At 45.0% G+C, this 12,302-nt stretch overlaps 1 protein-coding gene across 1 annotated transcript in view; it reads left to right on the top strand.

Moving 5' to 3' along the window:
* Positions 1-6,992, top strand: part of NUGGC (nuclear GTPase, germinal center associated) — a gene marked incomplete at its 5' end in the record, with an annotated part of 77,124 nt that extends 70,132 nt beyond the window's left edge. Inside the window, 2 exon segments of the mRNA XM_038393962.2 lie at positions 3,703-3,793; positions 6,927-6,992. Of these exon segments, the coding sequence (XP_038249890.1) occupies positions 3,703-3,793; positions 6,927-6,985 (150 nt within the window).
* Between the last annotated feature and the right edge of the window lie 5,310 nt (positions 6,993-12,302).

The raw sequence follows: 12,302 nt of genomic DNA, 5'->3' as shown, positions 1-12,302 counted from the left end.
ATCCTCTTTGGAACCCCCTTTCAGGTAATTGAAAGCAGCTATCAAATCCCCCCTCATTCTTCTCTTCTGCAGACTAAACAATCCCAGTTCCCTCAGCCTCTTCTCACAAGTCATGTGTTCCAGTCCCCTAATCATTTTTGTTGCCCTTCGCTGGAAGTTTTCCAATTTTTCCACATCCTTCTTGTAGTGTGGGGCCCAAAACTGGACACAGTACTCCAGATGAGGTCTCACCAATGTCAAATAGAGGGGAACGATCACGTCCCTTGATCTGCTGGCAATGCCCCTACTTATACAGCCCAAAATGCTGTTAGCCTTCTTGGCAACAAGGGCACACTGTTGACTCATATCCAGCTTCTCGTCCACTGTAACCCCAGGTCCTTCTCTGCAGAACTGCTGCCAAGCCATTCGGTCCCTAGTCTGTAGCGGTGCATGGGATTCTTCCGTCCTAAGTGCAGGACTCTGCACTTGTCCTTGTTGAACCTCATCAGATTTCTTTTGGCCCAATCCTCTAATTTGTCTAGGGCCCTCTGTATCCTGTCCCCACCCTCCAGCATATCTGCCACTCCTCCCAGTTGAGTGTCATCTGCAAGCTTGCTGAGGGTGCAATCCATGCCATTCTCCAGATCATTAATGAAGATATTGAACAAAAGCCGCCCAGGACGGACCCTTGGGACACTCCACTTGATACCGGCTGCCAACTAGACATGGAGCCATTAATCACTACCTGTTGAGCCCGATGATCTAGCCAGCTTTCTATTCACCTTATAGTCCATTCATCCAACCCATATTTCTTTAACTTGCTGGCAAGAATACCTTGGGAGACCGTATCAAAAGTTTTGCTAAAGTCAAGGAATAACATGTCCACTGCTTTCCCCTCATCCAGAGAGGGAGTTATCTTGTCATAGAAGGCAATTAGATTAGTCAGGCATGACTTGCCCTTGGTGAATCCATGCTGACTGTTCCTGATCAGTTTCCTCTCCTCTAAGTGCTTCAAAATGGATTCCTTGAGGACCTACTCCATGATTTTTCCAGGGACTGAGGTGAGGCTGACTGGCCTATAGTTTTTTGTTTACTTTCTCCACACCAGTCATGATTTTATAGACCTCTGTCGTATCCCCCTTAGTCGTCTCTTTTCCAAGCTGAAAAGTCCCAGTCTTCTTAATCTTTCCTCATATGGCAGCCATTTCATACCCTAATCAGTTTAATCTGCCATTTTGTTGCCCAGTCACCCAGTTTTGTGAGATCCTTTTATAGCTCTTTGCAGTCTGCTTGGGACTTAACTATCTTGAGTAGTTTTGTATCATCTGCAAATTTTGCCACCTCACTGTTTACCCCTTTTTCTAGATCATTTATGAATATGTTGAACAGGACTGGTCCCAGTACAGACTCCTGGGGGACACCACTATTTACTTCTCTCCATTCTGAAAACTGACCATTTATTCTTACCCTTTGTTTCCTATCTTTTAACCAGTTAACAATCCATGAGAGGGCCTTCGCTCTTATCCCATGACAGCTTACTTTGCTTAAGAGCCTTTGGTGAGAGACCTTGTCAAAGGCTTTCTGGAAGTACACTATGTACACTGAGTCCCCCTTGTCCACATGTTTGTTGACCCCCTCAAAGGATTCTAGTAGATTGGTGAGGCATGATTTCCCTTTACAAAAACCATATTGACTTTTCCCCAACAAATTATGGGGAAAATATGTCTGACAATTTTGTTCTTTACTATAGTTTCAACCAGTTTGTCCAGTACTGAAGTCAGGCTTACTGGCCTGTAATTGCCGGGATCCTCTGAAGCCCTTTTTAAAAATTGGAGTCATATTAGCTATCCTCCAGTCATTTGGTACAGAAGCTGGTTTAAATGATAGGTTACATATCACAGTTAGTAGTTCTGCAATTTCACATTTGAGTTCCTTCAGAACTCTTGGGTGAATACCATCTGGTCCTAGTGACTTATTTATGTTTGGTTTATCAATTTGTTCCAAAACTTCCTCTAATTGACACCTCAATCTGGGACAGTTCCTCAGATTTGTCACCTAAAAAGACTGGCTCAGGTTTGGGAATCTCCCTCACATCCTCAGCCGTGAAGACCAATGAAAAGAATTAATTTAGTTTCTTCACAATGGCCTTATCGTCCTTGAGTGCTCCTTTAGCATCTCCATCATCCAGTGGCCCCACTGGTTGTTTAGCAGGCTTCCTGCTTATGATGTACTTAAAAGCATTTTGCTCTTACTTTTTGAGTCTTTGGCTAGTTGCCTAATATTTATTGAACACTATTGTCTTGTCTGAATTATTATTGATAATTTTATCTTTTCTATCTATTAATAGTCCAATACCATACATCCATTCAATAATGGACAATAATGAAGAATGCCATTATTAGGATTCCTAATATATTGTAAAAACTTCTTATTTTCCTTAACTCTGCTGATCATAGAATTCTCTTTTTATTCTTTTGCTTCCCTTATCAATTTTTTACAATTTCTAGTTCTCTTTTATATTCATTTTTATAAACTTCCCCTATATATAGATATTGTGACAGGGTCCGGCCAGATGGCTACAGGAGAGTAATAGAAGGCAGATATATTAGCCCCAGGTTAAGTAGGTCCCTTTTCCCTGGGTAAGGTAACAGGGAAGGTTCCAGAACAATCAGGAACCTTCTGGAGACAATTAATACAGACAGGCTAATTAGAACACCTGCAGCCAATCAAGAAAATGCTAGAATCAATTAAGGCAAGCTAATCAGGGCACCTGGGTTTATAAAGGAGCTCACTTCAGTTTGTGGTGCACATGTGAAGAGCTGGGAGCAAGAGGCGCTAGGAGCCGAGAGTGAGAACGTGGATTGTTGGAGGACCGAGGAGTACAAGCGTTATCAGACACCAGGAGGAAGGTCCTATGGGGAGGATAAAGAAGATGTTGGGAGGAGGCCATGGGGAAGTAGCCCAGGGAGTTGTAGCTGTCACAGAGCTGTTCCAGGAGGCTCTCTAGACAGCTGCCTTCCACAGGGCCCTGGGCTGGAACCCGGAGTAGAGGGTGGGCCCGGGTTCCCCCTAAACCTCCCAACTCCTGGTCAGACACAGGAGGAGTTGACCTGGACTGTGGGTTCATGAAAACAGCCAAACTGAGGGCCGTTGTGAAGCTCCAAGGCGAGAAAATCTGCCAATAAGCGCAAGACCCACCAAGGTAGAGGAGGAACTTTGTCACAATATGCATAGACATATTGAGTTTCATGCAGTTCACTGCGTTCGGCTTTCTCAGATGAAACCTTAATAGATGGTTCTATTCTGAAAAGTGACTGTAAAAATGGCATTGTGAGCATCATTTGTACTGTCACTCCACATGAAATGTTCTCTGTTTACAAGCCACCTGCCCGTTCTGTAAATTCCCTTTGGGATCTGAGGGTCAAGCTGGGCTCTTTCCTTCCTGCCTGTCATAACCAGCAATAAAAGCTCTGCAGAGCAAACAAGGTTCATAGTTACACCTGTGCAGCCCCAGAGCCTTCACGTGATGCCCTAGGTGGTACCTGCATGGTGGCATTGCACAGGAGTGGTTGATTGTGATTAGAACTTCACAGGCTATTCAGCTGATGCTGCACCAGATGGTGCAGACTTCGGCTCCTTCTCCCCTAGATGAGCTGACGGCCAGGACTGAGTTGCTTTGAAGTCACTTCCATGCTCACTTGCTGTGCAATGTGTTTGCTGCAGGACTCTGTCGTGACAAAGCTGCAGACAGACATTTCCACCATGCTCAAACTCGCCTTGTCTCACCAGGAAAAACTCACCGAGAAGCTGCCAGGTAAAACTCTGATCTCTCTTCCTGGGTATGGGCATGGCTGGAGTCAGAACCCTCTCTGCCCCAATGGTATGAAATGCTACAACAGGAGTCACGTTCACCCATGTGCAGGCTGCCCTACAGGGGGCAGATGGTGAACCAGGCCCTGACATGACATTTGAGAGTGAACTTGCCTGTGTGTATGGGGAGAAGTCCACGGCCTTAGTATGTGGAGCCGCAGCATGTGGGGAAGCAGGAACATCCTCCCAGCAAGGGCTGGATGGCTCAGTGTGGCTGAGGGAATGAGCTTTGAAACACCGCTACTCCACCCTTCCTCCTTAAAAAGGGATCTAATGCAGAAGGTCCGTGTGAAGGCAGGAGCTGCATTTTATGCAAATTCAGTGGCCCCAGCCAAGGGTGTCAGAGCCTTCCCAAGTTGGGGGGAGGAGTTTGGGGAGGGTCCTGCCCCTCCCCCTCCCCTTCCCCCCAAGGCCCCGTCCCCCACAACCCCTATTCTTCCCTCAGAGATCCTGCCCCCGGACAAGCTGGAAGATGGAGCAAGTTCTGGGTGCCGAAAGCAGTCTCCTGCCTGTGTCCCCATCCCCTGAGTCCCCCACCCAGGGCAGGTGGAGAATCCATGGCTCCCCACAGCTGCCCATGGCACAAGTCTTACCATGGCCAGGCTGCAGCCCCGAGCCCTCCCACCGCTGGTTGGAGCCAAGTCAAGGACAGAGCCATGCGAGCAGCTGTGTGGAGCTGTTGCGGACAGTCCGCCTCCACCTGCCCTGTGCTGGGCGGGGAACCCAGGGGGCGGGAACACAGACGGGGGGCTGCTCTCAGCCCACACCCCAGGCTGGTCAAGGGTCCGCTATGGGTCCCACAACTGCCCGGGCTCCCCGACTGGGCTCCACGTTAGCCTAACCATGGGATGGGGCCTTTGGAGGGAAGAGGAGGGTGTCAAGGCTGAATTCCCACTCTGGCACTTAGAGTGCAGAAGGTGGAGGCCAGCAAGGATTTTAAAAATTAATACTTGCCACTCCAGGCTTGTATTACACTCCAAAGGTTATAGCTTTTCTCTGACCTTGGCTTGGTAAATGCTGCCACCACCCAAATACAAAAAAAAACCCATTGAACCCAGGAGGAGCACTTGGGAATTCTTCCCTGTGGGGTATCCTCAAGCCCTTTCACACATATACCCCTCCAGGGAAGAGCTGGGAAAGAAAACAAAGGAAATTAGCTGTTGCCACCAGCTAATCAAACAGCATAGACACAAACCTGTTAGGACACCAAAAATCCAATCCTGTTCTTAAAAAAGGTAAATTTTATTAAAAACAAAAAGGAAAAAAATACATCTGGAACTTAGGGGCTTTTGCTAGATTTTAAAAGAGCAATTGCAAAAATTAAGCACCCCAACTAGCTTTCTTGGGGGTTCAGCTTAAAGGTTACAAGCAAACAAAAGCATCAGGGGTTAGCACAGAGCAGATCCACAAGCCAAAATAAGAAAGAAACCTGATTGTGTCTGTCTAAACATTCCCTATCCAAATTATTTCTTCTAGGTATGGAAATTCATCTTCCATACCTGGTTCAAGCCTTACACAACATTCCTGCTTATAGCATTGCTGCTTCATGTCTCCTTCTCCAGAGAACAACAAACAAAGGGGACTTTTCCCCCATTTTAAAAAGTTTTAGCCTCCCATTGGCTCAGTCAGGTGCCCACTCCTTTTCCTTTACCTGGGGAACTTTGTTAACCCTTTACAGGTAAAGTAAGCAGAGAACAGCCACCAAGAGGGACTTTATAGCTAACTGGCTGGCTGGGTGTTCATAAAAGGAAGCTCCCCCCAGCCTCCCCATTTTCATTTATTACAGAGGGAAAGGGAGTGGGGTCCCCCCTGGTGAAAAGTTCACTTTCAAGAAGTGAGAGGCCTATGGCCTTCCCTGACCCCCATACCTGCCTCACACAACAGTCATGGAGGGGCTGCAGATGGAGCAGGGAGAGTTGTATGGCAACCTTACACCCTGGCCCACCCAACCTGAGACCTCCTTGCATACAGCCTCGATATGCAGGGTAATTTCCATTGACTTGCGTGGCTGGGATAAACAACTTGCCCAAGGGCTCAAAGGGATGCTGATAGAGCTGGGAATCAAACTCGCGTTTCCTGAGTGCTAGGCCAGTGCCTTAATCACAAGGCCATCTGCTATTGCTGGCTTTATTGCTTACTTCTGTGTGGCCTTGTGTAAATTACTGAATTGCTGTTTCCCCATCTGTGAAATGGGAATAATGAGACTTTACCCACCTTTCCAAAGTATTTTTAGCTCTATGGATGAAAAGCCCTAGGTGGGTGCTAAGTATGATTAACTCAAGAGTAAATAGATTAATAAGAGTGGAGGTTGTCTACAAAGGTATATGACCCATCTGCAACTGCTATTGGAAAATATCCCCAATGGCTGGCAGTGGGAGACTAGATGGGGAGGGCTCTGAGTCACTACAGAGACTTCTTTCCCAAGTGTCTGGCTCACAGGTCTTGCCCACATTCTCAGGGACTAACTGATCGCTGTATTTGGGGTCAGGAAGGAATTTTCCTACAGGTCAGATTGGCAGAGATCCTGGCTGGTTTCACCTTCCTCTGTAGCACAGGTCTCTTGCTGGTTTGAACGAGAGTAAAATGGTGCATTCTCTGTAACTTGAAGTCTTTAAACCATGATCTGAGGACGTCAGTAACTCAGCCAGAGGTGAGGGGTCTATCACAGGAGTGGGTGAGTGAGGTTCTGTATCCTGCGATGTGCAGGAGGTCAGACAAGGTGATCATGATGGTCCCTTCTGGCCTTAAAGTCTGAGTCTATGAGGTATTAAAGCCCCGATCCAGCAAAACTCTTAAATACATAAAATGGTAACCCTTGTTTTCCTTCATTTGTGTGGGGGATTAGAACACTTTCCTCGCTACATAATAAAAGGAAATGGACAATTCTTGTTCAAAAGAAAGAAAATGAACCATGTTTTAATCTAAAAAAGAAAAGGAGTACTTGTGGCACCTTAAAGACTAACAAATTTATTAGAGCATAAGCTTTCGTGAGCTACAGCTCACTTCATCGGATGCATTTGGTGGAAAAAAAAAAAAAAGATGTTTTAATGTTTTAATCTGCTGTTCTTTTTTTGCAGACTTACAGGCTGAATACCAAGAAATTGAATGGACTCACAAAATGCTGCAAAGAATGTGACGTTCTTCAAAAGAGACATCAGAAATTCTCTATCATAAAAATCTGTGTTTTAATGAGCTTGTTAGAGACTTTTTTCTGTAATTTTGTGTGGTGTTAATTGCGCTATTTCAATGAATTATTTTCTCTTGTTTAATAGTTTGTAAATCTGAAATTTAAAACACATTTTATTGTAATTAACCTATATTTCATGCTCTAATTAAATGTCCCATCATGGAATGCTGAGATAGTAAAGATACATTCTCATTTCATGAATTTGCAATGCATTGTAATAGTAGCTTGTAGGGGGATAACCATGTTTTTATACTCATCAAAATACTTTATTCATAGATTTTAATTCCAAAATACAGAATATGGAAAAAGCCCAGCTTGCTAATGGTGGAATCAATTGTGTACACATCAAATGCAAACTTGGATATGTTATAGCAACAGAACTACAACTGCTCAGGAAATTATTCTGCAATTTTTTAAAATGTTCAAGTTTATGGGGAAAAGATCTGCAAATTTTGTTAGTTGCTAAACAAAAAAAAGTCAGTTTTTTTCCTGTGTTTTCATGAAAACCAAAAATGTTCCATGAAATTTATTTGCTAAAATTTCTGTTTCATCAAGAACATGTTTTGATGGAAAAGTTTCTACCCGCTCTTGTGATGTCCTGTCCCTTGAAATGTGCAGGGGATTCTGTGCCAAAGCCTCACTTTCAGGTTATTTTCAGTTTTGCAGCCAGAGCAATAAAAGCTAGCACTGCAGACCTCAGCTCCCTCTGTCTGAATCTGTCTGTCTATCTGACTGGCTCCAGGAATATAGCATTTGACGACATGCAATTTATATCCCATGATAGGATTGCCAACTTTGTAGTATTTAAAATCTGGGCACTCCAGCAGGAATGCAGGAACCTCCCCTGTCCTGCCTCTTCCTGCTGAGGTCCTGCCCCTACTCTGAGGCCCCACCCCTGCCATGCCTCCTTCCCCAAGGCTCCACCCCCGTTCGCTCCTATTCCCCCCCCCCACATCACTTGCTGCTTTTCCACTCCCCCAAATCAGGATGGACTCTCATCTGCAAAGCCGGGATTGGGAGCTGCAGCCGCCTGATGCAGGTAGGTGGCAGCCCCGGCTGAGTAGGGGGTGGCACGGGTGATGATCTGGTACCTCCCTGCCTCCCCCACCCACACTAACCGGACATTGGGTGTCTGATTAGTAGATCTGACTGGACACTGTCAAGTCCTCTTTTCAACCAGACTGGGCACCTGGCCATCCTATCCCACGAGTGTCCAGTGCTCCCACTGCCTGACCAAGAAGATGAACAAGTAAGCAAATTATGCTATAAAAAGGTGATTCACTTCACCTAGAGGTACAGGCTGTCTTGGAAAAGCAGGAACCAGCCAGCTAGAGAAGGAGAAGTAGGGAAATAAAGAGAGAATGGCAGCTAAGCGTTGTGCAATTACTGCCAGAACTGTTCAAACAGAGCAGTGCCCTGTAAGCAGGCAGACAGATTGATGGATATCATGCAAGCCGGCAAGCCAGCACACAAGTTAGCCTGTATTGAGGGTCTATAGCCAGCAGAGGGAGCCCAAGTACAACCAAAAGCGTGTATAAGCACAGAGCCAGCGGTGGGATCCAGCACGGATAGGGCCTTAACAAAACAATTCCCCGTGGAAAAGGCATCCAGGAGGTGTGAAGTCCAGCAGGACAGCAGTGAAATGGCACCGTTTGTGGGCAGTGTTGGTGAGTTCAACAACACCTGCGAATCATGGGTGGTTTATCTCCAAAGTTTTGAGCAATTGGTAACCTGCCACATGGTTCCAGACAGACAAAGAGTTTCAGTCTCGTTGTCAGTGATGGGTCCAAAGGCAAACGGACTGCTGCATGACCTCTGGTCTCCAACTGTTCCTGGCATAAGCGCCGACTTTCTAATGGTTTCAGAGTAGCAGCCGTGTTAGTTTGTATTCGCAAAAAGAAAAGGAGTACCTGTGGCACCTTAGAGACTAACAAATTTATTAGAGCATAAGCTTTCGTGAGCTACAGATGAAGTGAGCTGTAGCTCACGAAAGCTTATGCTCTAATAAATTTGTTAGTCTCTAAGGTGCCACAGGTACTCCTTTTCTTTTTGCGACTTTCTAATGTGTCAGAATTTCATAATGTGGGAAAAGGTAAGAGCTCTCGAGACGCTGGCCAAGACCTAGCACTACACTTATTACCAGAAGCTAGAAACAGAGATATCATCTGGGTCAGAGATGGCAGTCTGATCTGGAGTCAGTGATGGCATCTCCTTGATTATCTTTGGAATTTGGACGTTCCATACCTATCTGTATTGTAAGCATTTTACCTTGGAAATGGATCATTGCCCATTACATTCAGTTTTTGGACTACATCCCAGAATTCTGTCATTAGCTGCTACTTGTGTGCAATGAAGGGCATTGCTACTGTCAGCTCATTCCTATACTATTCAGTTTCATAAAGGGACTAAGTATGGCAATGCCGATGGGCTGTCGCACTTGCCATGCCCAAGTTCTCACCAATCTAAAGACACTTCAGACGAACTGTTCTATCTCAATTTGATGGATAAGTCACCCATCACTAGCACAGATATCAACAAAGAAACCACGAAGGATTATGTGCTTTCTCTTGTGAAGGGGATGGTACTATGAGGTACAGTGTTGGATCAAAAGAATCCTTAGTTTACACAATTGTGAATTATCTGTGAATCACGGTTGTGTCTGATGGGGAATGCGAGTGATCATTCTGAAATCACTTCAATCTAAGATTTTGGAAGCTCTTCAAGACAGTCATTTTTTTCATTGTGTGAATGAACGCTATAGCTCGGAGTCCAGTCCGGTGGCCGGGGAACAACCAAGACATTGAAAGGAAGGCAAAATCCTGTACTAGGTGTCAGCAAATTCAGCATGATCTTGGCCCAGCTTGTCTACATACTGGATTCTGGCCTTAGATTCTGTGGATGCGTATCCATGTGGATTTTGCTGGACCTTTAGAAGATTACCTGGTTTTGGTCATAGTTGAAACCGATTCAAAATGGCCAGAAATTTTTAGAATTCTACTATAGCTACCAAGACCATTGGATGTCTTTGTACCTTGTTTAGCTAGTTTGATGTACTGTTACAGTTGGTGAGTGAGAATGGACCTCAATTCTGTTCTGAATGATTTCAGAGGTTCCTAGCTTCAAATGGAATTCAGCGCATACAGTCAGCGCCTGACCATCCTGCTACAAACTGACTCGTCAAACACTTCATACAAACACTTAAGCATGCCTTAAAAGCTAAAAAGTCTATTCTAAATCATCACAAAAATTGGACAATTTCTTGGTTGTCCACAGGAACACACAACATGCAACTACCCAGGAGCGACCCTCAACTCTTTTCTTAAAGCTATCTTTGTGTACATGTTGGGACCTGCTACATCCTATACTGCCTCATCTGTAGCGAAATCCGAAGCTATGCAATTTGTTTGACAATGTGAGACTTGTCATCGTTCTTTTCAAGTCAGAATCTTAGTGTGGATTCACAACTATGGCTGTGGAGCAAAATGAGAACCTGGAGAACTTGTAAAATGCATGGGAACTCTTTCATTTGTGGTAGAACTTTCCGATGTGGGGTTTGTTTGTTTTTGGGAATGACATATGGACCAGTTGCAGCCTCAACTAGTACCAGAGTCTGAGGATGTTCCAGTAGGACTTTCTCTTCCTCCAACTGAATCTCCTTCTGTTACAACCTCTAATTTTGATGACTTGGTGGAAAAAAACGTTGGTACCAGATCCAGTTGATTCCTTACCGCCAACTGTTCCTGTTGTTCAGGACACTGTCACACCACCATCACTACGTTATCCCATGAAAGTGCGAAAACCAGTTGTGCACTTGAACATATAAATTGTTTAGTTAGTGAGTTGCTATTCCAGGGCAAAATAATTCCTTGCAATTTACGAGCTTGTGGTAATCCCTAACTCTTAGGCCATGTCTACACTACAAAGCTTTTCTGATGCATGTTACAGGGGCATACAGCCGCCACAGTTAATACATTGCTTGTGTGTGTCCATACTTGGTTCCTTACACCAGTGGTGCACATAGTCACCAGGAGTGCTTGTGTCAATGCATAGGTCATTGCACCATGGGTAGGTATCCCTCTGAGCAATCCACCACCATTCAGTGTGCTGTCTTTGGGGTAGGTTTGGCAGTGCATGATGGGGCATAAACAAGTCACATATGGGTGACTGGAAGTAAGAGGTCAACTTCCCACAATGCAATGGTCTCTAGCCCATAATATCATAGATTCATAGATATTAAGGTCAGAAGGGACCATTATGATCATCTAGTCCAACCTCTTGCACAACGCAGGCCACAGAATCTCACCCACCCTCTCCTGCGAAAAACCTCTCACCTATGTCTGAGCTACTGAAGTCCTCAGATCGTGGTTTAAAGACTTCAAGGTGAAGAGAATCCTCCAGCAAGTGACCCATGCCCCATGCAACAGAGGAAGGCAAAAAACCTCCAGGCCCTCTTCCAATCTGCCCTGGAGGAAAATTCCTTCCCGATCCCAAATATGGTGATCAGCTAAACCCTGAGCATATGGGCAAGATTCACCAGCCAGATACTACAGAAAATTCTTTCCTGGGTAACTCAGATCCCACCCCATCTAACATCCCATCACAGGCCATTAGGCCTATTTACCATGAATATTTAAAGATCAATTAATAACCAATATCATGTTATCCTATCATACCATCTCCTCCATAAACTTATCGAGTAGAATCTTAAAGCCAGATAGATCTTTTGCCCCCACTGCTTCCCTTGGAAGGCTATTCCAAAACTTCACTCCTCTGATGGTTAGAAACCTTTGTCTAATTTCAAGTCTAAACTTCCCAATGACCAGTTTATATCCATTTGTTCTCGTGTCCACATTGGTACTGAGCTTAAATAATTCCTCTCCCTCTCCGGTATTTATCCCTCTGATATATTTATAGAGAGCAATCATATCTCCCCTCAACCTTCTTTTAGTTAGGCTAAACAAGCCAAGCTCCTTGAGTCTCCTTTCATAAGACAAGTTTTCCATTCCTCGGATCATCCTAGTAGCCCTTCTCTGTACCTGTTCCAGTTCATCCTTCTTAAACATCTCTAGCCCATAATTTTTGTGCCTATTTTCAGTTTCCCAAAATCCCACGCTTGACTTGTTTCTGTCCGCCATCTCTGACTGAAGCATGGAGCCAAGTATGAACCTGCACAAGCAATGTATCAACCTCAGTGGCTGTATGTTGACATATGAAGAACTGCCGAGAACACGATTTCTTGGAAGACAGATTGCTGTGGGACACAGCG

This window comes from Dermochelys coriacea, chromosome 3 (genome assembly GCF_009764565.3).
Source record: "Dermochelys coriacea isolate rDerCor1 chromosome 3, rDerCor1.pri.v4, whole genome shotgun sequence".
Lineage (NCBI taxonomy): Eukaryota > Metazoa > Chordata > Testudines > Dermochelyidae > Dermochelys > Dermochelys coriacea.
This window is presented reverse-complemented; position numbering and strand designations above follow the sequence as displayed.